This window comes from Saimiri boliviensis, chromosome 15 (assembly GCF_048565385.1).
Source record: "Saimiri boliviensis isolate mSaiBol1 chromosome 15, mSaiBol1.pri, whole genome shotgun sequence".
NCBI lineage: Eukaryota > Metazoa > Chordata > Mammalia > Primates > Cebidae > Saimiri > Saimiri boliviensis.
This window is the reverse complement of record NC_133463.1, coordinates 73,701,379-73,728,069: the sequence shown is the minus strand read 5'-3', so window position 1 is coordinate 73,728,069 and position 26,691 is coordinate 73,701,379. Positions and strand designations below refer to the sequence as shown.

General features: G+C 38.6%; 1 protein-coding gene across 1 annotated transcript; it reads right to left on the bottom strand.

The window, feature by feature from the left end:
- Positions 1–1,958: 1,958 nt before the first annotated feature.
- Positions 1,959–25,625, bottom strand: SQLE (squalene epoxidase). The gene is made up of 11 exons (XM_003933719.4): positions 24,408–25,625; positions 20,463–20,715; positions 18,201–18,381; positions 16,746–16,842; positions 15,220–15,333; positions 14,960–15,131; positions 12,957–13,052; positions 6,386–6,528; positions 5,872–5,968; positions 3,352–3,439; positions 1,959–2,485 (listed from the first exon to the last, which is right to left on the bottom strand). Exons 1-11 carry the CDS (start codon positions 24,696–24,698, stop codon positions 2,269–2,271), a joined length of 1,749 nt encoding a protein of 582 aa, XP_003933768.1. The 5' UTR covers positions 24,699–25,625; the 3' UTR covers positions 1,959–2,268.
- Between the last annotated feature and the right edge of the window lie 1,066 nt (positions 25,626–26,691).

Here is a 26,691-nt window from a genome sequence, read left to right as displayed (position 1 = left end):
GTCATCTCTGCTTATGATTCAAAAATTGTACATGCACCCTGTAAAAACCCCTATTTGGAAGCTAAGCGATGATTCTGCTAGTTACGATAGCCCACCCTCAACAAGCTGGCAGGCACGTGGTGATTGCCAGACTAGTAGCAAATGTAGTGGCCACACAATCTGTGTCATGTACCGTGGAAGTTTCTTGGTGTCTCTCCATCCTCTTCCAATCCGAGATTTTTTTCGCAGCATTCCTTCTATAGGACTTCCTGACAAAGCTGCTCTCCTTCCAGTATCTTCCTCAGCAACCTGAGTCCTGCCCCAAGTCCCCAGAACTGTATCATTATCCATAAGCCTTTTTGGTAATAGTCTTGCCATAAGCTTAACTCCCTCGAAATCCTAAATCATTTCTGCATGAAAATGACCCTGAAAAGGAAGCTGCCTGTATCGGTCTGTTGTCACACTGCTATGAAGGAATATGAGTGGGGACACAGAACCAAACCCCGTCACTACCATCCTACTGTGGCAGCTTGGAAATCAACAACTTGGATGAGAGCAAGAAAGATGTTTCCACCCTGAATCTGTCCTCCTCTGGAGAGAAGAGGAACAAACCAAACCAAACCTGGAAGCTAAAATCTGTTTTAACAGACAGTCATTTTGCTAGTGGTGGGGAAAGAAGCCTTGATTTGTGGTCAGGAGACAAAATTTGAGTCCTGGTTCTGCCACAAGCTCCACCTTGTCGCAAGCCATCCCATTAGCATCATCTATAAGGTTAAGACTAAAGGATTTCTCAGGTTCCTTCAGTTTTCTCATTTTACGATGTTACTTCTTTTGTCTCAAGGCCTCAAATTCTGATATTGAAGGGAAGAAAAGACTTTACAGGCTTTGATTATTTCACTGTCATAGTAGAAAGGATTTTAAAGGAGTCTCAGTGGAGAACAAGGAAGGCCTCGAATCCTGGCCACAAGGGCATTAAGCCAGGGCAGAATTTTAAGGAAATGTTGCTTGGTATGTAGGGAGCTTGGAAGTCTCACCCGCTGCAGAGCTGGTGTGTGGGAACATCTGTATCTCAAAGGTAACTTTTTCATTTGTAATCTTGTTAATATTAACCGCTTGAAGTGAGATCTTTAGTTCTCTAAAAAGAAAGCTAACTGCTAAAAAGGCCAGATCTAGGAAAGTAAGTTTTTAACCAGAAAATAGAAGTTTAGGGTCAGTTAGATAGGAGTCTCATGAAACCAAGCAAATGGGTCCACCATGTGCTCTGCCACAAGAAGACTGTGATGCTTGAAACTGATTTTGCTAGTGATTTGGCCTGTGAGGTATTTTTCTCAACTGAAAGAATTTAAAAATTGAAATTTTTACTGTAAAAGCTTTATAAATTATTTTAGCCCTAACTGTTAGAATTTCAAGTAATAACTTAATTTGACAGGTTATATTTTACTGCTCTTTCAGGGGTAACAATTTACTTTCAAGATATTTGGAGATTTACTGAACTTTTGTGATACCCTTTGAATATCCAGTCTCTTCAAATTAACTATAGATATACTCAGTAAATTCTAATGGATCTTAAGGTGTTATGCCGGGTATTACAAGTATTCATTCACTCACTGTTTATTGATGTCATCCTGGCCTGGTTTATTAATGTTACAGTGTAACTTATAAAGCCTTTAATTGCTTTTTCTGTCGGAATCTGATATTTTCAGAACTCAGCAAAGATCCTTTCGGTTCAAATCTGAGTCACAGCCCCACAATAAAATAAATAGGTTTTTTTTTTTTTTTTTTTTAAAGAAAAGAACCGTGTCAAATTTCTTCACTGGACAGATGAGGAAAACAGGTCAAGACACGGCAGCTTCCCCAAGGTCAGCGCTGTTTAGTAGAACACGTTTCCCTCTGCACCTTTCATCCCACTTCGGTTTTCTCTCTCACTGTCATGAAGCCATGTAAAGGCGTCCGCAACAAGAAACAAAAAGACACCAAAGTTCACCCTTCATTTTATTTGCATTTCCCAACAACTCACCTCAGATACAAATTCAAAAGAAAAACTGAAGTTCCTCAGTATTAGCACTAATTTATGGTAACAATCATTTCTTTTCAATATCTAACTTATTTTACCCTTCATTTTAAATTGCAAATTAAAGCATGTATTTACATATTTATATACAAAAAACTTTCAAAAACAAATTAATCCCAATCTTGGTCCAAGAGTTTCCACTTTAGAAGTGTATGGTACTATACTATATATATCCCTTCCTAAAGTCTCTTAGGACTTGGTAAGTTCCAAATATTCGTTCACAAATGGTTCCCCTTTAAGCTTAATGAACCGTAATACTTCATTTCTGAGTAAATGAGAGGAAATATTACAGAACAAGCTTTGTACAGGACAGCACCGCTACTGAGAAGGGCTCGAGGTTTTGTAATCCAAGGTTCCGACTTAAAGCAAAAATAGACGGCGTATACTGCAACAGCAAAGAAGTGTCCAATTAGAACGAGAGGGTTAGGAGACAATCTGTAACAGAAAAAAACACTGGTAAGAATCCACAACTAAAATTGACTCCAAACGTTCCAATTACGTATCATCTATGAAGCTCAACAAACATCCTACTTTTTTTTTACCCAAGCACCATAATTCTGTATCAAATGTTTTACATTTTAGAGGACTTCACAAAATTATGTCTAAAAGTTAAGTATGATGGCAGGAGTAAATCTTTAAAAAAAAAAAAAATACTTAGAATGTATCCTTTCAGGGAAGCTAGTAACTCCTGTAACTCCAATTTACGTAAGTCATATATTTTTAGCTGTTTTCTTTACTCATCCTGAGATGCCATGCTGAAATACCTAGATGGCCTGGTCTGTTGGGGTGTAGGGCTTTTAAAAATATCAGTATTGATGTTCAGATTATAGATTAATGAGAAATGACTCAAAGGATCACTTTGCAGATGAGAAATAACTCGAATGATTTCACTTTGTAGACTTTCCAAAAACAGTTCCACATATGTCTGTACTGTCAGAAGTAAAACTGGGTTTTATAAGTCCCTGTACTTCAATGAAACTAATTTTTAAATTAAAAATTTTCAGTTATTCCTGCCTCTCACAGATCAGAACATATGGATAAATCCATAGTCAAAAAAACAAGCTTCTATTTTAATCAAGGGTTATAGCTTCCTCTACCACCACCTTTAACTGCTGTTCCCCAGAAAGAAAACAGTACTAAATATTGCCTTTCTTCATTTCTTTGGGCTACCTTCTCATCGGGATACTAAAAGATAATAAAATGACAAAATGTGTAAGGAAGAAAGATTTGCAGTAATTCATCAACTGAAAAGTCGTAAGAAAATCTGGCAGATCTGTATCATCTGTGCCATCACAACTTACACAGAAAGCAGTCCAACAGGACCCGCAACACATTGGCCACCAAGTTTGAAATAAAGAAAACATGCTTTTCTTAGTTGATGCAGGGAATCTAAAATAAAATTGTAAAAGTAATCAAATATGTGTACACACTTAACGTAGGTGCTAATATGTCAGAAAAAATTAGAAATACATCTTGCAGATAATTTTAAAATAGTCCTAGAATTTCAACAACCAGGACTTCTTTTAAATTCCATAATCAGCATTATGGAGAGTAATACAAATAACAATAAACTTTTTTCTGTTAGAATATAATGATACATTTCTGTAAAATTTATTATAGAAATATATTACTATATTCTAACAGAATATAATAACATTTCTATAACTATATTTCTGTTAAATATATTACTAATATTTAGGTCTTGGAAGAGTTGTTTAAAAGGTACTTCCTTGATTTTGTTGTTAATTCTTTAAGTGATGCAAAATACTTTGGAAGCTATTTTTATTATAAAAAAAAATTCTAGAAACCAAATTCCCAGTCTCTAAGATGCCCAACCCATTATCTCTTAGCAATAAATTACCAAGTAAAAAAGAAGAGCCATGAATAGCAATCAATAATAATTCCTTGTATCTATAAAGTTTTAAATACCTTTCAAAGTAACTCATAAGAACCTCACAACATAGTATAATCATCAATAACCTTTTTAACCATTTAGAATCAACATTCAATTCAGGTATGCCTAGATTTTTCTTTACAACAGATTTTAGAAAGTAAAGAATGAAATAGGTAAACTTTTGCTCTAATAAAGGTCTTTCCTCCTCCAATCTTGCAACTTTTAAAAAACGTTGTTTTGTTGGTAGATTCAAATCCATGATGTAAGAATTCAGGAAGTTAGAAAAACTTAGAGAACTCAGAAAAACTCTAAACTTAGTTCTTTTTATTTGCCCAAAACTCAAAACTTAGTTACTTTAATTTGCCCAGCCAAACATTTTAACTTCAGTGCCAACCCAGCAAGAGAAATTTGCTTGGAAAATCACAAGCAGTGAGGTTGGTGGGTTTTTGTGTTTTTCCCTTAGGAAGAGTTGATGGTTATAGAGGCAACATAAAGCATTTTTATTGTGTCACCTTTTGTAATTATAACCACAGCACTGATCACTAGGGCCTCAGCCACATCATACAAATAGCTATGTTGCAAATATACTAGAGTTAACGGGATTTTTAAGTAATATTTATTCTTGAAAACTGAAAAGTCTAGTTTCATTCACCTACTGCTAAACTGATGTGTAGACTGCTGTGGAAGGAGGTGACACAGTTGCTTATTTTTTGTTTGTTTGTTTGAGAAGATGGAGTCTCACTCTGTTGCCCAGACTGAGTGCAGTAGCACTTCATATTGCTCACTGTATGTAGCTCACTCCATTAGCTCACTGTGGCCTCTAACTCCTGGCCCTAAGTGATCCTCCCACCTCTGCCTGCCAAATAGCTGGGACTACGGGCACATGCCACCATGCCTTGCTAATCTTTTAATCTGTTGTAGAGATGGGGTCTTGCTTTATTGCCTAGACTGTTGTGAAACTCCTGGCTTTAAGTGATCTTCCTGCCTTGGCCTCCCAAAGTGCTGCGATTACAGGAATTAAGTCACTCCAGCTGGCCTCTTTTCCTCTTTTTCTCACACTGCCTCTGCTAAATTGCATTTTCTATAATATGTACATTGACCATGACCTCTCTATAATATGCAAACAGAAACAAAAGCACAAAAATACTTCAAATAAGTAAAGGGTGAATGCATTCTGTTACTTGTGCTTTTTAACAGGGACGAGATTAACAGCTTGTATTCATTTTATAAACTACTATAAAAAGAACTTGAGTGTTCAGGAAGAAAAAGGACTATACTGCCTTCTAATACATGGCGAAAAACACCTTCCATCACAGTCTTTTGTGTGGGGTGAAATGCATGATCTTGTCTGGACCACAGGAATTCAAATAACGCATACGTTACTGAGGCATCGCTATTAATGTTGTCTAAGGAAATTCTACTGCCTTCCAAACTAAAACTAAAGTTTGTCTTCCAAACTAAAACCAAAACTATTGCTCAAAATGGAACTTTTTAAAAAAACTACCAACTGACCGGGTGCAGTGGCTCACACCCGTAATCCCAGCACTTTGGGAGGTCAAGGCAGGCGGATCACTTGAGGTTGGGAGCTCGAGACCAGCCTGACCAACATGGAGAAACCCCGTCTCTATTAAAAATACAAAATTAGTGAGGCACGGTGGTGCATGCCTGTAATTCCAGCTACTTGGGAGGCTGAGGCAGGAGAATCATGGGAGGTGGAAATTGTGGTGAGCCGAGATCATGCCATTGCACTCCAGCATGGGCAACAAGAGCGAAACTCTGTCTCAAAAAAAAACAAAAACTACCAACTTGGGAGTTAGCAAACTCAGGTAACATTTTGATTTTTGGACTAATCACTAACTTTTGTATTCTTCTCCTATGCCAAAAATCTGCAATTGAGTAATATTCACTAAAAAGCATCTATACTTACCATCTGTGGCAGAAAATAATTCATAAAGAGCCTGAGCAAGGATATTTACGACAAAGGAATGAGATGTTTTTCTTGCCCAGTAAAATGATTTTTTGGCCTAAAAAAGAAAAAAACTCATTTATTAAATAGGATAAAAAAGCACGAACTGATATTTATAACCCCCTCAAACATTATTTATCCTAAGTACTATCTACAAGTAATATTGCCTGATGTTTATCATTTAAAAAAAAAAAATCACCTTCAGAGCAATGGGTTATATGACATTGAAGCTAAATTTACAACCACTATGAGCTAAGTGGCTCATAGCAATCCAGTGTTACATAATATTCAAATTTAGAAATTCTCTAAGATTTGCAGGTTACAAGTCAGGTTCTTTAAGCTTAAGCAAGATGCCTAAGAGCTATTCCAAAGCATCAGGTTCCCTGGTACAGATCTCCCCATCAGAGCCCCAATGCTCTTAACTCCCAGAAATAAATCCATTTTGCGACATTTTTATCAAAATAATTGATCTTACCTCAAAAATAGCTGCATCATCATAAAGGTCAGGGATACCCTTTAGCAGTTTCCTCCATAGTTTTATATCTTTAAATGCAACAGTCATTCCTCCACCGGTAAGCGGATGCCTCATATTATACGCATCTCCCAAAAGAAGAACACCTGAGAAGACAGGTAATGAAGACTTTATCTTAGAGCGTCCTTTGAGACAAAGAAAAAAATGACTACTCGATGTATAAAGATTACTGATGTAAGCCTATAGTAAGAAAAATGTGAAAATACACAGAAACAATGATTAAAATTTGCTGAGGCAAAAATTCAAGAGTTGTTTGAATCAATATTGGGTGCCTAACAGATGGCCAGGCACTGAGGATACGGCCTCTGCCCTCATGAAATTCATATAGAAACCTACTGATCAGTCCAATGTCAATACAGTTATAAGGCCTCTTTATGAAGAAAATAAAAAGAATCTACAGGTATCCAGGCATAAAAAGCAAGTCCTCTAGCGATCATCCCCCTCCCACACAGGAATGCCAAAATGAACAACTATCCACACAGGAAAGCACCTTCGTAAGAACCAAAAATCAGCTTGGGTACCAGCTTGGCCAGTGCACCAAGTGGGCTCCTGGGGTCCCTGATTCCAGGTCTTGGCACATGGATAGCATTTTTGGACCCATCCTGGGCGAGGGGAGCCCACTGTCCTGAAGGAAGAGACTCAGGTCTAGCAGCGTTCACCACAAGCTGACTGAAGAGCCCTTAAGCCCGGAGATCAGTAGCAGCCAGGCAGTACAGGGAGGCTCCTTCTGCTCGAGGAAAGGAGAGGGAAGGATTATGTCTTGAGGTTTGGGTGCCAGCTCAGCTGCAGTAGAATAGAGCACCAAGCAGATTCCTAAGGTTCCCAACTCCAGGCCCTGGCTCCCACACAGCATTTCTGGACCAGTTCTGGGCCCCCAGGAGCTCTCTGCCCTCAAGGGAGGGACAAAAGCCTGGCTGGATTTGTGCTGACTGTAGAGCCTTTGAGTCTTGAGGGAACATCAGCGGTAACCAGGCAGTCACCAGCACAGGCCTTGGGCGACACCCGGCGCTGCACTGGCTTCAGGTCTGACTCGGGACAGTCCCTGTGGTGGTGGCCACAGGCATATTTGTGTCACCCCTCCCCTAGCTCCAGGCAGCTCAGCAGGGAAAGAGACTCTATTTGTTTGAGGGAAAGTAACGGAAGAGAATCAAGAGTTCTTTTCCTTGGCAATCCAGGGAATTCTCCTGGATATTACCCAAGACCACCAAGGCAGTACCTCTACGAGTCTGCAAGGGTCACAGTGTTACTGGGCTTGGGGTGCCCCCTAATGCCGATATGGCGGCAGTGACCAAGGACTTATATCACAACACTCACTTCCATTTGAATACTTAGAAAGCCTTCCCAAGAAGGATGGGTACAAACAAGCCCAGACTGCGATGATCACAATAAACACCTAACTCACCAATACCCAGATATTGACAAACATCCACAGACATCAAGACCTTCCAGGAAAACGAACTCACTACATTAACTATAATAAATAAGGCATCAGTGACCAATCTTAGAGTAACAGAGATGTGAGCTTTCAGGGAATTCAAAATAGCTGTTTTGAAGACGCTCAACAAAATTCAAGACAACACAGAAAAGGAACTCAGAATGCTATCAGATAAATTTAACAAAACAATTGAAATAATTAAAAAGAATCAAGCAGAAATTCTGGAGATAAAAAATTCAATTAACATACTGAAAAACAGCAGAATCTCAACAGCAGAACTGATCAAGCAGAAGAATTAGTAAGCTTGAAAACTGGCTATTTGAAAATACACAGAGGAGACAATAGAAAAAAGAATAATCAAGAATGAGATACACCTACAAGATCTAGAAACAGCTTCAAAGGAGCAAATCTGAGTTCTTGGCCTTTAAGAGGACGCAGAGAGAAAGATCAGGATAGAAAGTTTATTCAAAGAAAAAATAACAGAACTTCCCAAATCTAGAGAAAGACACCAATATTCAAGAACAAGAAAGCTATAGAACACCAAGCAAGGATTAGTGATTAACTTAATCCAAACAGGACTAGCTCAAGACATTAAATAATCAAACTCCCAAAGATCTTCTGTTTAGAAGATCCTTAAGGCAACAAGATAAACAATAAACAATGGGGCTCTAGCATGTCTGGCAGCAGACTTAGTGGGAATCTTATAGGCCAGGAGAGAGTAGCATGACATGCTGAAAGTGCTGAAGGAAAAGAACTGTTATCCTAGAATAGTTTATCCAGTGAAAATTATCCTTCCAACATGAAGGAGAAATAAAGACTTCCCCAGACAAACAAAAGCCAAGGGACTTCATCAACACCAGACCTTTCCCACAAGAAATGCTGAAATGAGTTCTTCAATCTGAAAGAAAAGGACATTAATGAGCAATAAGATATACACGAAGGTAAAAAACTCAAGTTAAAAAGCAAGGAGGATAAAGTTAAAGTGTAGAGTTTTTATTAGTTTGCTTGTTTGTTTTTGGAATCAGCTGTCATCAGTTTAAAAATAATGGGTTATAAGATGTGATCTGCAAGTTTCATGGTAATTTCATATCAAAAGCCTACAAGAGATAGGCAAAAAAATAAAAAGCTAGAAATTAAAACATACCACCAGAGAAAATTACCTTCAAAAAAAGGAAACAGGAAGGAAGAGAAGACAGCAAAACAACCAGAAAACAAATAACAAAATGGCAGACGTACGTACTTACCAATAACTACACTGAATGTAGGTGGACTGAACTCTGCACTCAAAGGCATAAAGTGGCTGAATGGATTGGAAAAAAAAAGAACCAATGATCTGTTGCCTACAAGAAACACACTTCACCTATAAAGACACACAGAGACTGAAAATGAAGGGATGGAAAAGATATTCCATGCAAATGGAAACCAAAAAAGAGCAGTAGTGATACTTACATCATATAAAATAGATTTCAAGACAAAAACTATAAAAAGAAGCAAAGAAGGTCATTATATAAGGATAAAGGGGTCAATTCAGCAAGAGGATGTAACAGTTATAAATATATATGCACCCAATACCAGAGGACCCAGTTATGTAAAGCAATTATTAGCACTAAGGAGAAAGACAGACCCTAATACATCATGGGTGGAGACTTCAACGCCCCACCTTCAGCACTGAATAGATCTTCCAGACAGATAAACAACGAAGAAACATCAGACTTAATCTGCACTATAGGTCAAACAAACCAAACCCCAAAACATTTCATCCAACAACTGCGGAATACACATTCTTCTCCTCAGCAAATGGATCATTCTCAAGCATAGATCATGGGTATGCCACAAAACAAGGTTTAAAACATTTTTTAAAAAATTGAAATATCAAGTGTCTTCTTTAGCCACAATGGAATAAAACTAGACATCAGTAATATGAGGAACTTTGGAAACTATACAAACACATGGAAATTAAACCATATGCTCTTGAATGACCAGTGGGTCAATGAAGAAATTAAGAGGTAATTATAAAAATTTCTTGAAATAAATAAAAATGGAAATACAATATACAAAACCTATGAGATACAGCAAAAGCTATACTTAAAAGGAAAGTTTACAGCAGTTAAGTGCCCACATCAAAAAAGCAGGAAAACTTCAAATAAACAATGTAACTGCATCTTAACTAGAAAAGCCAGAGGAAACCAAACTCCAAATTAGTAGAAAATAATAAAGATCAGAGCCAAAATAAATGAAAAAAATACAAAAGATAACAAAATGAAAAGTTGGTTCTTTGAAAAGATAACATCAACAAACCTTTAAACAAACTAAGAAAATGGAAAGAAAACCCAATTAATTAACTCCTTTCCCTATTCCTGTGTCAGCAAATGTCTGGCAAAACTATCTAGGCCAGAAACTTAGAATTTACATCAAGAGATTTCACTCTCTCATTACAATATACAATTCATTACCATGTTTTGTACATTCTACATCCTAGATTATTTCCCAAATATATTACTACCTCTCATTTTACAACCCTAGTTCTAGCCCTTTATCATCACTGACATAGAATAATTAAATAATCTTAGCATATGTTTTAGTCTGGACTTTCCTCCAAATCATTCTCCACAAAAATGTCAGAGTATATTCCTGAAATAGAAGTCCAATCATGCCACTGCCTCATTTAAAACTTTTCAATGAACTACTATAATAATAAATTGCTCAGCAAGATTTAAGATACAAGATAGAGCAATCTTAAAATGAAATTAAGAAGATTCCATTTACAACAGTATCAAAAGAAGTAAAATACTTAGGAATAAATGTAACAAAAGAAATGTAAAACTTATACTCTGAAAACTACAAACAATTGTTGAAAGAAATAAATCCTTACATTTCAGTCAAGGGTATTTTGACAACAATGACAAGACAATTCACTGGGGAACAAATGGTCTTTTCAACAAATGGTACTGGGACAACTGAATATCCACACACAAATCAAGTTGGACCCCTTCCTCACAACGTAACAACTCAAAATGGATCAAAGACCTTAATGTAAGAGGTAAAACTATAAAACTCTTAGAAGAAAATATAGGAGTAATGGGCTAGCCATAGACATGGTGGCTCACGCCTGTAATCCAGCACTATGGGAGGCCGAGGCGGATGGATCACCTGAGGTCAGGAGTTCGAGACCAGCCTGGCCAACATGGTGAAACCTCATCTAAAAATACAAAAATTAGCTGGGCGTGGTGGCAGGCACCTGTAATCCCAGCTACTTGGGAGGCTGAGGCAGGAGAATCATCGCTTGAACACCGGAGGCGGAGGTTGCAGTGAGCTGAGATCATGCCATTGCACTCCAGCCTGGGCAACAATAGTGAAACTCTGTCTCAAAAAGAAAAAAAACATACAGGAGTAAATCTTTTTGACTTTAGATTGAGCAAAGCCTTCTTAAATGTGACATCAAAAGCGTAAGCAACAAAGGAAAAAATAAACATGAAAATTAAAAACATTTGTACTTTAATGGAAACCATCAAGAAGAGTGGAAAGAAAACACACAGAATGGGAACAGTTTTGCAAATCACATATCTAATAAGGGACTTGTATCTAAAATACATAAAGGACTCTTGGAACTCAACAATAAATATTTAAATCTGCCCAATTTTTAAAAATATGCAAAGTCTAAATATACATTTCTCCAACAAATGGCTTATAAGCATATGAAAAGATGTTCAACATCATTATGAGAAATGCAAATCAAAAGCACAATGATAAAAGGCCTGGTTCACAGCTACTAGGATGGCTACGCACAGATAATAATACAAGTGTTCACTGACAAGGATGTGGAGAAGTTAGAACTCACACTGCTGAAGGAAATGTAAAATGGGACAGCTATTTTGGAAAACAAGTCTAGCAGTTCCTCAAAAAGTTAAACATGAATTACTATACAATCCAGCAATAACACTCCTGGGTATATACCCAAGAAAAATGAAAATATATGTCCACACAAAAACTCATACACAGATGTTCATAGAAGCATTGCTTTTAATAACCAAAAAGTAGAAACAACCCAAATGTCTATCAATTGATGAATGGCTAAACGAAATGTAATACAGCCATACAATGGAAGATTATTTGGCCATAAAAACAAATGAAGGACTGAAACATACTACAACACGAATGAATCTCAGAAATACTGTGCTAAATGAAAAGCTAGTTACAAAGGGCCACATATTGTACAATTTCTTTAGGAAACATCCTGAACAGGCAAATCCAGACACAGAAAGCAAATCAGGGGTAGCCTGGGGCTGAGTGTTAGGAGGAAATGAGGAGTGAAGACCAATGGGTATGGAGTTTCTTTGGGCACGATAAAAATAGTCTCAATTTGATTGTGGTGGTGATGCGCACACCTGTGAATATACTAAAAAAAAATCACTGAATTGTACACTTTAAATGGGCAAACAATGATTTGTGAAAACATCTCAATAAAAAACTTTGAATGACTTTCCACTGTCTCTAAGATTAAATGTTAAACATACAGCCTATCTATCTACCACTCTGACACCCACCCTGCGCTCCAGCCATAGGAAACTCCTTGAGTTCCTTGAAAGTGCCACCACTTCTTATCCCTTGGCAGTGTTATTCCATCTACTCAGAAGTTTCTCATCTTACTGCCCACCGTGAACTCCCACTCATCCTCCGGGTCCAAGGTCCTCCGTTTCCACTGTTCCTGAGCAACGTCCTCCCTAACTACCCCTCCCATTTCACAAGCTTCCCTCTCTGCTTTGCACACTCCTTGACACTGAATCTGTGGATTTTATTACAGAATTTATCAACAGTGTTGTAAAATTACCTGTCTACATTCCTAACTAGAAAATTGTCTTCTCTTGGTCAAGGTTAGTTTTTTAACTGTTGTTTCGCTGACTAGCACAGTACTTCTATACACTCAATGTTAATAACTAAATAGATAATTTTGACATTAATAATGCAGTAATCCACAATAACAAACTGTCCCAGATGCTATTCCTAACAGTATACATTTAACCATATATTTATCATTTGGAATACTGACTCCTTTTTAAAATAAGCCCCAAAAAATAATACCTCGTTTGTTCACTGGTGAAGGAGGAAGAAAGCTTGCTGGCATGGACCTCAGACGAGAACTCTCAGTGGCTTCTAAGAATGGTTTTTTCAGGTGATCTGCAATTAATCCCACCCACCCAAAGAAATGGGTTATAACACTTCAATTTTAAATTATCACATATATTCTTATCAAATATAAACAAATGCCTACTATACATCTGTTATGGTTGTTACACGTATCTTTTGTGATAAATCAAGAACTGTTTATTAACAAAATTATTCATTAAGCACAGCTATTAATACTAAGGAATGACTAACGAATCTAAGAAAAAGTTAATATAAATATACATACAACTGAATGAAGAATGAGGCAAAATCAGATGAAATAAAACTGAGAAAACCACCCACCTTTCTTCCAAATGTTAACAGACTGCTGTCATATTTAATATTTAATGTATTATAATCAATATATTCTGGTAATAATCAGATGAAATATACTACCAATGCACAAACAGCAGGGGGGTATGTACACTAGAAAAAGAATTAGATTTAGAAGCACAGGCCAGCCCTAGCTCTCTGAGCTTTAACTTCTTCATTCATGAAAATGAAATGGTCAGATTAGCTCATCTCTGAGATACCTCCAAGCAAGCTTTAAATTTCTGTGCCACTTATACAGAAAATGAACTGTAAAAAAAAAGCTAAAAATATCAGGTAATAGCCAACCCTTTTCATAATTTCCCCATCTGAAAGCTTCAAAAGTGGCTTAACTAAATGAAAATTGATATGTTTACATGTACATATGTTGAAAATGTCATTATTTAAAATCTAAGCTTGCCCACTCCATTTCTGTTAATAATTTGTTATTAAATAAAGTGGTTCACTTAGTTTAAAAAATAACTTGAAAAAAACAGAATATTTAAACAAAACGTACTCATACCAAAAATAGTTTCTTATTACTCTGTTATAATTGACAATCAGGGTTTCCCTTCAATTTAATCAAAATTCTTAATTTTTTTTTTTTACACTTCTTTCCTACATCTTCCCACTCTCAAAAAAAAAGATCATACAAACTAGTACCATAAAAACAAATGTTTGTACAAAGCTATCTAAATCTCATGAAGCCTTTTTATACAACTCAAAACTAATATGACCCTGACGATTCCTTACAATTCTCATGTTCTGTGGACAGGGCATGTCTGTTCAAACAGGCACGTATGAGCCAGGCAGACCTGATACCAACCTTGGCTCTGCCACTACTAATAGTTTATAGTTGGAGGACCTAACTCATCTCTCTGAACCTTAGTTCTCCCATCTGTAAAACGCAAATAATGACAATGCCTACCTCACAGAGTGCTTACATCGATTAAATGAAATTATGTTTGGCTATCATTACTACAAAATCCAAGTACATTTAGGAATTAGAGACAAAGAATTTAGAGATAGATTCCTGTACAGACTACCTTAAAAAATACCATATATACCAAGAATTATTCTAAAAACTATGCTATTAAATGACAAAAACATATTGCAACTTTTTTTTTTTGAGATGGAGTTTTGCTCTTCTTGCCCAGGCTGGAGTGCAATGGAGTTTTGCTCTTGTTGCCCAGGTTGGAGTGCAATGGCACAATCTCAGCTCACCGCAACCTCCACCTCCTGGGTTCAAGCAATTCTCCTGCCTTAGCCTCCCGAGTAGCTGGGATTACAGGTAGCACCATCACACTCGGCTAATTTTGTATTTTTAGTAGAGACAGGATTTCTCCATGTTGGTCAGGCTGGTCTCAAAACTCCCAACCTCAGGTGATCTGCCCACCTCAGCTTCCCAAAGTGCTGGGATTACAGGTATGAGCCACTGGCGTCCAGCCAAAACTTTTTTTTTTTAATTTGGAGTTTGTTTTTTTTATGTGCTAGTTTAAATAGTTCAGTTCCAGCATATCTGGTTAACTAGATGAATGTTTCACCTGATGTCTTATCTCTGGCCTACATTAGACACAGCTTTTGTAAGAACTGAAGATGCTATTTCTTACCAGGTACTTGTGGGTAAATATTTTCAACCATGTATTCTTTTAAATTCCTTGGCATTTCTCCTCTAACGTCAACAAGTACTCGAGTTTCACTGGATGAAATCTGGTAGATGAGAACTGGACTTGGGTTAGCTAAAATAAGTTCAGCATGATTTGCTTTAAACTGTGGTGCATTCTAAAAAAAAAAAAAAAGAAAATGTTTTAATAATTTTCAAATTTCAAGTTGCTTTTACTGAAATTACAATAATATACTTCAATAGTACCTTCATAAGAAAGCCAACAAAATGAGATGATACAGAAACTTTACTGGAGATCAGGCTTTTCCTGAACTTGGAGAAAAGCCCATCTGCAACAACAGTCAATGCAGCATGGAGTTCCTATAACAGAGAGAAAGACTACTCAGTATAGTAGTGAGAAATGCACAGTAAAAAAAGCCATTCTTTAAAAATGTGCATGAAGAGATTTAAATATATTATCAGATAGCATTATAAAGGGTAGTTATGGCTTCAGATAACCCATGAGCAATGTTCAGACACTTCCTCTGAGTCCCTGGGGATCATCTCCCTTTGTAGCCCTCCCGTGCAAACCATGTGGGATTACTCTCCACTTTTACAGACAACAGGGGAAGCAAATACAAGGCAGGCACATCAGAGCAGTGACTCTCATTACAAATTCCAAGGACTAGCCAGATTCTTTCACTCTAAAATTTTTTTTTTTTTTTTGAGACTGAGTCTTGCTCTGTCACTCAGGCTGGAATGCAGGGGCACGATCTTGGTTCACTGCAACTTCCAGATCCCTGGTTCAAGCGATTCTCCTGCCTCAGCCTCCCGAGTAGCTGGGATTACAGGCACCCACCACCACGCCCAGCTAATTTTTGTATTTTTAGTAGAGACAGGGTTTCACCATGTTGTCCAGGATGGTCTTGATCTCCTGATCTTGTGATCCACCTGCCTCAACCTCTCAAAGTGCTGGGATTACAGTTTTGAGCCACCATGTCCAGCCTCTAAAATTTTCTAATCTCATATAGTGCTTTTAGTCAGCAGCTATGGCTTAGAAGAATTTTTGTACAAATAACTGCATGTATTTATACTACAATGTAAGCAGAGAAAATATTCCAGTCACCCTCATTAGAGTCCATTTTTTAAAAGGTGGTAACCATATAGGGAGCAGTCCAGAATTATGTGTTATCTACTAAAATAAATTTTTTTAAAAAAAGGATAAATTGTTTTTAAAAAGATTCTTTCTGTTGCCTTTCTGAGTTAAACAATGGCTCATTTTATCTGAATCATTTATTTTGAATCTTGCCTTCTTCCTCCTGCTACCTCTGCTTCTCTGCTAATGTGTATTACTCAGTTTCAAAAACTATTCATATTAGTTTTGTTTAAAAAGTTTTTTGTATAGCATTCTGAGGTCCTCTAAAGAACAACTGTTGCAATCTGAAACCCATCCTGTTGCATAGGGCTTAGAAAGAACTCAGTCCATTTGATAACACAGGCTGAGTCTCTAATCCAAAAATCTGAAAGCCAAAACTTTTTGGGCAGCAATGTGACAAAGAAAATGCTCATTGGATCATTTCAAATTTTAGATTTTTGGATTACAGATGCTCAACTGGTAAGTATAATGCAAATATCTGAAAAACATCCAAAACCTGAAACACTTCTAATTCCAAGCATTTCAGGTAAGAGATACTCAACCTGTAAACTGGTAAGCCTACTTTTTTTAAAGGGGTAAGTGAAAAAGAAGGAAAAACAACATCTCTTAGGAAGAGGTGACATTTGTTATTTCTTACCTTGGTATCTCCAGTCTCTTTATCCTTGTACTGAACTCCCATTACAGCATCATCTTCCTCTAATAACTGCAACACAACACCTTCAATAAACTTTGCACTAAAGAATAAAAAAAAAAAAACACACACACATTTCTAAAGCAGCACATTTCAGCAATTTAAATTCAATACAAACTCCTTATCTCTAGTTTACCCATATAAACTGGACATGCATGTAGGTGCAAACACATGTCCAATGTGTGGTTTTTATTTTCTAATTCATCAACATTCAATACATACTTCTAATGTAATGATTTTTAAAGGATCTAAAAAAGTAACATTGGATTTTTATCTTTATTCATTAAAAAATAAAATATAGGCAGAGAAACTTTACATACCCTCATACGTTCATACACAGAGGGGAAAACAAGAAATTTGCATGCATCCACCAAACTGTTAAGAGCAATTATTTCGGCTGGGCACGATGGCTCATGCCTGTAATCCCAGCACTTTGGGAAGCTGAGGTGGGCAGATCTCCTGAGGTCAGGAGTTCGAGACCAGCTTTGCCAACATGGTGAAACCCTGTCTCTACTAAATATATGAAAACATTAGGCGGGTGTAGTGTCATGCGCATCTAATCCTAGCTACTCGGGAGGCTGAGGCAGGAAAGCAGAAATTGCAGTTAGCCGAGATTGCACCACTGCACCCTAGCCTGGGTAACAGAATGACTCTGTCTCAAAACAAAAAAAGAGAGCAATTATTTCTAGTCAGAAAGATCACAGTCAGAATGCATCCACCAAACTGTTAAGTGTAATTATTTCCAGTCAGAAAGATAATCTTTATATTTGGGAGTATTTTTCCATTTTCATACAATGAACATATTCTTCAATGGTATCAAGTCCCTTCAGTCCTAAGAATAAGTCCATTTACTTCTTCACTTGCTTTGTCAACATTTTAGTCTGTGTCAATCACATAAGGGTTCTCACGCTTAAAACTTCTTCAGTTACAGTGTTTAAAGGCTACCGGTAAATATAAGTTAATAATCAAGAGAAGAAGCCAGTACTGTCAGACTAGGTCTTTAGTGAGAATGAAACAGAGATTTCTCGTTGCAATGTTATGTCCCGACTTTTAATAGAAAGTATCATAACAGCAAACTCAAACTCCAAAATGTACACAAATGGACTTATGCCTTTGTTACAAATATCTCCTCTAAATTCCAATCACATAAAAATTATATAATTTTCACTTAGTCAAAGGAGAACTCTTCATAGTTCTACATCAAAGGAAAATTCTTTATATGATATTCTTAACAAAAGCACTGAATATCTTAATATTCTTTTGATAGTTTATTTTAATATACATATGTTCTATACTATCCCCAAACAATTCATTAAAATTCATAAAATCTTATTTGTACAAAGGTCAAATTTAAATGTATTGATTCTTTAGTTAACTATATATTTGAAACCGTGGTCTTACTTGGGCTCTGCCATAGCTGCTTTCCGGAGACTCATGATGAATCTTCCATGATGGAAAGCTCTTCCACTCTGCACTTGATTGTTTTCTGACAGGGGGAAAGGAATCTGAACCTCTGATTTGCTTTCCTGATCATGAATCATGTAGCCATTTACAACCTGGGCATCAAGACCTTCTACTGTATCTGCAAAACAATACAATTCAAAACAATCAATTCTGTTAACACACCCAGAGGTAAACTAAGAACCAAGGAAGACACACACACATCAAAAATGAGTCTCTATCTTCAAATCTGGAGAATTGAACAAACCTAATGTAACTATTTGAGAAACCCTGATGCTTCTGGAGGTCAATGAGAAGCCTAGCAAATCTGTAATATTATTTAAAGATAACAACACAACTATTTTAGGTCTGTAATTCCACTTCACTTCAGAAAGAAAATGCAACATGAAATAAACCATAATCCTCTCCTGAGTAAACCTATTCCACCTAAAGGCATAGGAACATACTCAGTACATCTGAACACTTTTTTCAATGTAGGAACATGTAGATTTGTCACCAAAAAAGAAATAAAAAGAAAATAAAGCCAGCATGGAAACTAAAAAAAAGAACCCTAACTAATACATAAAGATGGAATATATGAAAAAGCAGATTTTCCAAACCAAATGAAAGAGTAGAATTATTTCCCAACTGTTGATGATTACATACTATCCATCAAAATAGACTCAGGACAAACTCAGGAGAACTTTTTAGTAAATCAGATAATTTAAATGGCAGCAAACAAAACAGTGAATTCATCAGATTCACGTAAAAATTGCTTTCTTAAATTTAAAGCAGTAAAAGAAGTTGGAAAAGAAAAAAATTTCAATAGAAAATATAACATTAATTTTAAAGTGCCAACTGAAAATTAGTTCAAAATTTAATTTTAAAAGTAAAAACTAAAATAGTACTTTGGGAAAGTCATATCAAATAGAACAAAAGATTAATATGCACATATATAATAAAATTTACTCCTTAAAAAACACTGGAAAAATATTAAGATCCCAATAGTAACAGACAAAAACATGTATACATGATTCACATAAAGCAATAAAGAAACTGATCAGAAAAAATGTTCAAACGATAAAAAAAAAATCAAGTAAAAATTGAAACAATAGGACACCATCAAAGTCACTGATGAGATTATGGCAAAGCTGATGAATTCACGTATTACTGGTGATACTATGTACTAATGTTTATTTTAGAAAATATAACAATGATTTTCAAGAACCATGAAGAAATTAGCATTCTTTGATGTAATAATCTTAATCCTGGAAATCCATGTAAGAAATTCATCCTAAAGACATAATATTTAATAATCTTTAAAGGTACATGCAAGAATAGGTTCACTATAGTGTCAAAAGACGGTAACTGAAAATAACGTAAGCATTCACCTAAGTTTGAAAAGTGAAGTACATTATGAAGTCAGCTGAAAAACTACTATGCTTGGGCTTAAAATATAATGCTAAACAATGGTTAACAGTATGAGAAATACGTTTATATCAAGTGAAAAAGTGGACTTTAGTATGTTTAATAAAATAGTGACATAAAATGTTTAAATATGGTATTGACTAGATGTTTGGGTCCTCCCAAAATTCCTAAGCTAAAAGTCTAATCCCCAATGTGATGATACTTGGCGATGAAGCCCTTAGGAGATGACTAGGTCATGAGGGTAGACTCTCATGATAGGATTAGTGTTCTTGTAAAATGAGACAGGAGACAGCCTGCTTCTTTGTCTCTCTCCCACCTTCCCCATCCCACCCCACCACCCTTTCCTCACACAAAGAAGGCAGTGAACAAATATTTCCTAAAGGAATAGCCAGTGCTTAAAAAGCACTGACTGAATACATGAATGGTGCTTAAATAGAAGATTCTCTGTAGTAACACTGTAACAAGTATACAGTATACCCTCTACAATGACAGTTACCTTCACCTTTCACAAAATTTAATGCCCTCATTCTAGGATTTTCCAGTCCTTAATGTTGACCATTACAATCTTTTGGCCATTTTCTTATATCTCATTAAGTCTAATTCACATGTAATCATACTATTAAATGCTTATTTTATCCTTTGCTTTCATTTTCATGCAAATTTATTGGTAAATGAGTATAGAAAATTTTGTAAATGAAAATAAAATGGAATACTTTCTTACTGGTCATAGGATGGTCTAAGTGAAGAGTGTTTGCTTATACCACATAACTCTCCTGAAAATCAGTAGGAACCTACCTCCAAGACCAAGGTCTTCAAGAACTTGATAACCACCTGGCTGCAGGAATTCTCCAACTATTCTGTCAGGCTCTTTTAAGTCTCTCTCAATGACTGTCACCTTTCTTCCATCTCTGGAAAGCACAGCTGCCAAAGCAGAGCCAAGTATGCCAGCTCCCACGATGATAACTTCTGGATCATTTTGAGAAGATGTTGATGTAGAGGTAGCTGCTCCTATTAAGGTTGTTTCTGAAACACTGGTTCCTTTTCTGCGCTGTTTAAAAAAAAGGTAAATTACATATTCAAATTTGTTCGATTTAAATCATGCTACTACTATGTAGACACATTGGACTTTTGCATCCTGGCTTAGAGCTAGATACTAAACATGATCAAACCAAACTAACCGTTACATTTTAAAATCGAGACAATATATAAAAATCACTATCAAAATATTCATTAAATAGAAGTTGTCAATAAAATTAAATATTTACTGTTTTCTAAATATATCATATTTTCCAAATATGATATCTGGAAAATGTTATACAGACATATTTAGAAATCTACACGGGGCCAAATATAATAAATGTTCATAAAGGGCTTCAAAGACTTATAGTACAAACTGTATCACTGAAAACTAAATTCTTCAAATATATCCCAGGTATGTCAAGATACATATCACTTACAACTTCTGATTTGACTTCATGTTACAAACTATTCAGCATCTTTTTCCTTTTTTGATACGGAGTTTCACTCTTATTGCCCAGGCTGGAGTGCAATGGTACCATCTCGGCTTACTGCAACCTCCACCTTCAGGGTTCAAGTGATTCTCCTGTCTCAGCCTCCCAGGTAGCTGGGATTACAGGCATGAGCAACCACACCCAGCTAATTTTGTATTTTTAGTACAGACAGGGTTTCTCCATGTTGGTCAGACTCGTCTTGAACTCCCGACCTCAGGTGATCTGCTCACCCTTGCCTCCCAAAGTGCTGGGGTTACAGGCATGAGCCACCCCACTCATCCTTAGATATTTTCATTATTCACCTGTATTTTCCACTTCTGGATTTCCATTTGAAAAATCTTCTTAATATCTCTTTTATATGACAAAAAGATTGTCAAATCCTGGCTGCCAATCTATTAATTGAAGATTATTTAAATAAACAAAATTACAAGAAAACAAGTAACTCTTACTGACCCTTAGGATTTGACTTGTTTACAATTTTGGTCCTTAACGTATAAGCACATATTTAACTTATCCCTCCTTTTTCCCCATCCTGATACTCCATGAGATCCTAGTCAAACAGTTGGTCCCCAAAAAAGGAACAACGAAAAACGTTAAATTTGCTGGCTGAACTGACAGCAAAACTTCACTTTTGATCATAAGAAGATGCAAAGTCTGGCCTTGAGAGATTTATGCCCACTGAGAATATAGTGCACACTAGCTTTTTCAAATGAATACTTTTGTAATAAGTATTTCTTCTTGGTAGGTGGATTCACATATTTGAATACATTTCAGATACAGAATTGCAAGGAACCACCTTCCTTGAGTTCTCTGACCTTAATGACTAAGGTAAGACTAAATGCCATTTGAAGGGGTTTTTACAAAATAATCAGGCAAAAAGGAAGAAGACGAAGCCTAAAATCCTTTATAACTTTTACTGTGATTCTAATTTCCACCCAGCATTCTTTTCCTTCTATAATGGACTGGGAACTTGTCTATTTTTTTTTTTTTTTTTATAATTTATCTTAGAAAAATACTTTTCTGTCCTTTACTACAAGAAGGTGTCAATATTCTACTCTTCCCATTAGTATTTATTAATGGCCAGAACTGACTCTATTTAAATTACTGTAGTGGGGGAAGACAAGCCCCTTTTGTCAACTTAACCAAAAATGTGCCTCTTCATTAAGTTTTTCCTGTTTGACACACACACACGCACGCACGCATGCTGAAAGGACAGCTCTGGAGGAAAACAAACCTTGCAAAGCCTGGTCAGTAGAGAAAGCACGAATGGGAATTCAATAGATCACAATCTAACGACTCCATGGTTTACAAAAAATAAAGACAAATCCTGAGGCATTCACAAAAATGGAACCAATATTGATGCTGGTAACCCAATTTTCCTACTCCAAAATTTCTCTACATACCATGAAAACAGGAACAGCATTCCAGCCACCTGAACTAGAGTTTAGTGACTAAGGGAAATTATCTCAGATCACAATACGAAAGAGTTCAAATTGAACAGGAAGGATTCCCTTCTTCAAACCCATTCACCATGTCACCGAACTAAGTACTACTCTTAAGGCTCCTCCTAAGAGATGTATCCTACCTCTAGACTAATATTAACAGCTACTATTATTTATTAGGCAGTTATAGACTAGTATTAACTACTAGAAAGGGTGGTGCCATTCCTATCTAATGGAAGAGGTAACAGATTCTCCCAGAAATTAAGCAATTTGCCAAAGGTCTCACATTCAGAAATGGTGGCACAAAAATTTAAAAAGCAAGCCTGGGTCTGCTGCTATAGTCTCTTGTCTGATATCCCTGCTTCCATTCTTGTACCCCATCAACCCATTCTCCATAAAGCAACTGCAATGTTCTTTTTAAAAAGTAAAAGGCCTGGCATGGTGGCTCATGTCTGTAATCCCAGCACTTTGGGAGGCCAAGGCCGGCAGATCACTCAAGTGATCAAGACCAGCCTGGCCAACATGGTGAAACCCTATCTCCATAAAAATACAAAAAAAAAAAAAAAAAAAAAAATTAGCCTGGAGTGGTGGCCTGTACCTGTAATCCCAGCTACTTGGGAGGCTGAGGCACAAGAATTGTTTGAACCAGGGAGGCAGAGGTTGCAATGAGCTGAGGTCAGGCCACTGCATTCCAGCCTGAGCGACAGAGTGAGACTTTGTGTCTCAAAAAATAAAAATTAAAAAAAAAAAAAAAAAAGGAAACATCAAAGAACGTTACTCCCATGCTTAAAATCCTCCAGTGCTCTTGGGAGAACTTTTTTTTTTTTTTTTTTGAGACGGAGTTTCGCTCTTGTTACCCAGGCTGGAGTGCAATGGCGCGAACTCGGCTCACCGCAACCTCCGTCTCCTGGGTTCAGGCAATTCTCCTGCCTCAGCCTCCTGAGTAGCTGGGATTACAGGCACGCGCCACCATGCCCAGCTAATTTTTTGTATTTTTAGTAGAGACGGGGTTTCACCCTGTTGACCAGGATGGTCTCGATCTCTTGACCTCGTGATCCACCCTCCTCGGCCTCCCAAAGTGCTGGGATTACAGGCGTGAGCCACCGCGCCCGGCCTGGGAGAACTCTTGGGAAAAAAGTCCAAACACTCCTGGCCAACAGGCCCTAAATAATCTAGCCTGAAGGACTCTTCCCACTCATCTCCTAATGCCCACCTCTGCTCCCTCTGCAGGAATCCGAACTCCACCAGTATTTGAAGACCTGGCCTTTGCTTTAGGACATTACTGCATGCATTTACTCGATGCTTCAGTATTCGGGGGAGGAGACCTTTTGGGCATTTTCCTTCTGCCTGCTTTCCAAACTGTTCTGTCACTTTCAACTGTCACTTCTTACAAGCAGTGGACTTACCGCAGCGCGTTTCTTTATCCCTCAGGCACAAATCCAATCCTTACCCAAGAATTCTTTTTGAACTTTTTCATCATGGAAAGTGGTTGTTCTTCATCAAAACGAAATTCTAACATTTCGTTCCATCTTTCATCATCGAATCAATATCCAACCTCCATCTGAGGCTCAACCGATGCTAAATGAAACAAATGTTTTCACTCATCCTTAAGAAGGTCGAAGATGTAAGTAACCAAGGCACAGTAAAGAGTTTAAAAAAAAATGAGAATTTATACAAGCATCTAACCTGCCACCTTTAACCCTTTAAATAAAACTTAGATTTGAGCGAACCCAATCCTACTCCTAAGTAAGACACTCAATCATCTGATCGCTTTGAAATCAACCTACCCTCCTGGCCTCGAGCTGCTCCTTATTTTCTGATCCAGTGGGGGACTTGGCCCAGAAGAAGCCAATGAAAGGCAAGGCAGAGAGAATATCCGAGAAGAGGGCGAACTGAGAGCCGCTCTGCTGGCGCCCGAGGAGGCCCCCGTTTCGGTGGCGACAGCGGTAGGAGAGCACCAGGCCCAGCGAGAGGAACACCAGCATGCACAACAGGAGCTCCCTGTTGGCCAAAGTGATGACGTCTCCGCATTTCTTATAAAAATAGGTGAAAGTGGCAATGCCCAAAAAAGTCCACATGGTTCCAAGGCTTCTTTGGTGGCACCAGTCAAGGCAGAGATTCTCTTCTCAGGTGTGTTTAAGGTTTTCCCCAAAATGCGATATCAAAAGGACACCGAGAGCCGTCCAGACTCCAGTAAACAGTGTCCCAGGACGAGAAGTCCGATCAGACCAGTTTTTAAAAATCATATAAAGTTAGTGTAAAAGTATGTGAATCCAAGTTGTATAGGACGTAGAAAGCAATATTTAAAAATTGCTTGCTGTAACAGCTCCCGAGCAGACTCGCTCCTCCGCGCCCAGGAAATCCAGATTTCCCTTTTTTCTTTTTTGGTGGGGTTCCTGGGGCTGTTGCTGGGGGTGGGATATTCTGATGCTGGCTCTTCGTGTTGTAATTTATTTCTTTTCTCACCAGCAGCAGGTGCCCTTTCAGATGGCAATGGAGGTGGAGGGAGAGTCACAGAAACACCCAGGCACTGGGGGAAATGCGGCGTCGCCTCTGGCGACAGCGACTGCGAGCAGTGGCCAGAAGGCACGGAGGCTGCGGGCCGACGCGGGTTCAGAGGCTTCTTTTTCCGCGGACGGCGATGCTGCACAGCCCACCCTCGGCAAAACGCCTGAGCCGCCGCCTTCTCCAACAAAAGATGGCCTCGGACTCGAGCGCGGCTCCAGGGCAGCGGAGCCCCAACCTCAAGATTTAGCGGCCTCCCGCTTCGCCGGCCCCCGAAACCGCCAGCCGCGACTACGTTTCCTCACCGGTGAAAGGCGGTGTCCAGGGGGGCCTCCTTCAGACGGCTGCAGCGGCTCCCGACGGCCTCCTCACTAGCATCCCTCGCGGGCGGCAGCTGTCCCCAACGCGGCGCGGTCGCAGTAACCAGAGTAACCACCGCGCGCCGCCGGGCTCCACGCGCCTCCGCCGCCCCGGCGGGCTTGGCCCTGCGAGGGACCAGAGGGCGGGGCTCAGGCGCCAGTGCGCCTGTCCCGCGCGGGCCGCGGGCCGGCCCCGCCCCCCGCCCCTGCTCCCGCCGCCGCCGGCCAATGAGGGCGCGCACCGCGCGGTAGGCCGAGATGGCGCTATGCCGCGTTTGGCCAATCGTAGGCGGCGCAGCCTGCGCGGCGACGCCCCGAAAGACGCTAGGGCGATGTTGCGTGGTGTGGGGTGGGAGCGTGGGGATGGGCGCGGGCCGGCTCTGGCGGGGGTGGGGCCGGGGTCGCCCGGGACGCTCTCCGTAACTGGGGTCGGAGTCGGTTCACCGCAGCAGTCCCAGCTCCTGCGCCCTCCCTGGACAGAGGTGCGCTTGCGCTGTGGGGAAACGTGGGGTGATCTGCTGCCTCGGGCCGGAACGTTTCCATTGATTCCGCAAGCACTTAATGAGCGCTTATTATGTGTCAGTCCCCGGAGTCCGAAAGACGAATCAGACACAGTTTCCCTGCCCTGTGTATGTGGAGACGGCGGTAGGGAGAGCCGTGAGTGCGTGGAAAACCTGCCATTCAATATATAGAAAGGTCGATCTCTAAGAAAAAGTTTATCTGGGAATGTGCAAGAATTGCAATTCAGGACACTCAGACCTGGGCAGCCCCTGTATGTGTCCAAAGAACAAAGGGAATGGCTGGAATTTTATTGGGAAAAGGAGGAAGGTAAATTGTGTTGAAAGTAAGTTCATTGGTGCTGGCAGTGAATGGCAGGAGCTGGCAACTTCTGATTGATGAGTGGCAGCAGTTACCAGGTAAGATGTAATCTTAGAGCCACAGGTAGGTCACGGTGGGTTTTTTGTTGAATTGAAAAATAGTTTATGGAACAGGTGTATGGGAACGGGGTGCCCTTTCCTATGCCTCTTTACTCCATTTTAGTTGGTAATAACAAGAACGACTCCATTTTATATAATCAACTTTCAAGATATGAATTTTTAAAACTAGAAAATATTCACTTGCTAAATCAGAGTTGAACCTGGTCTCAGATTTGGGGTACCCCTCCTTTTCTGAAGTGGGTGGCAATATATATTGAACTAGCCAGCCT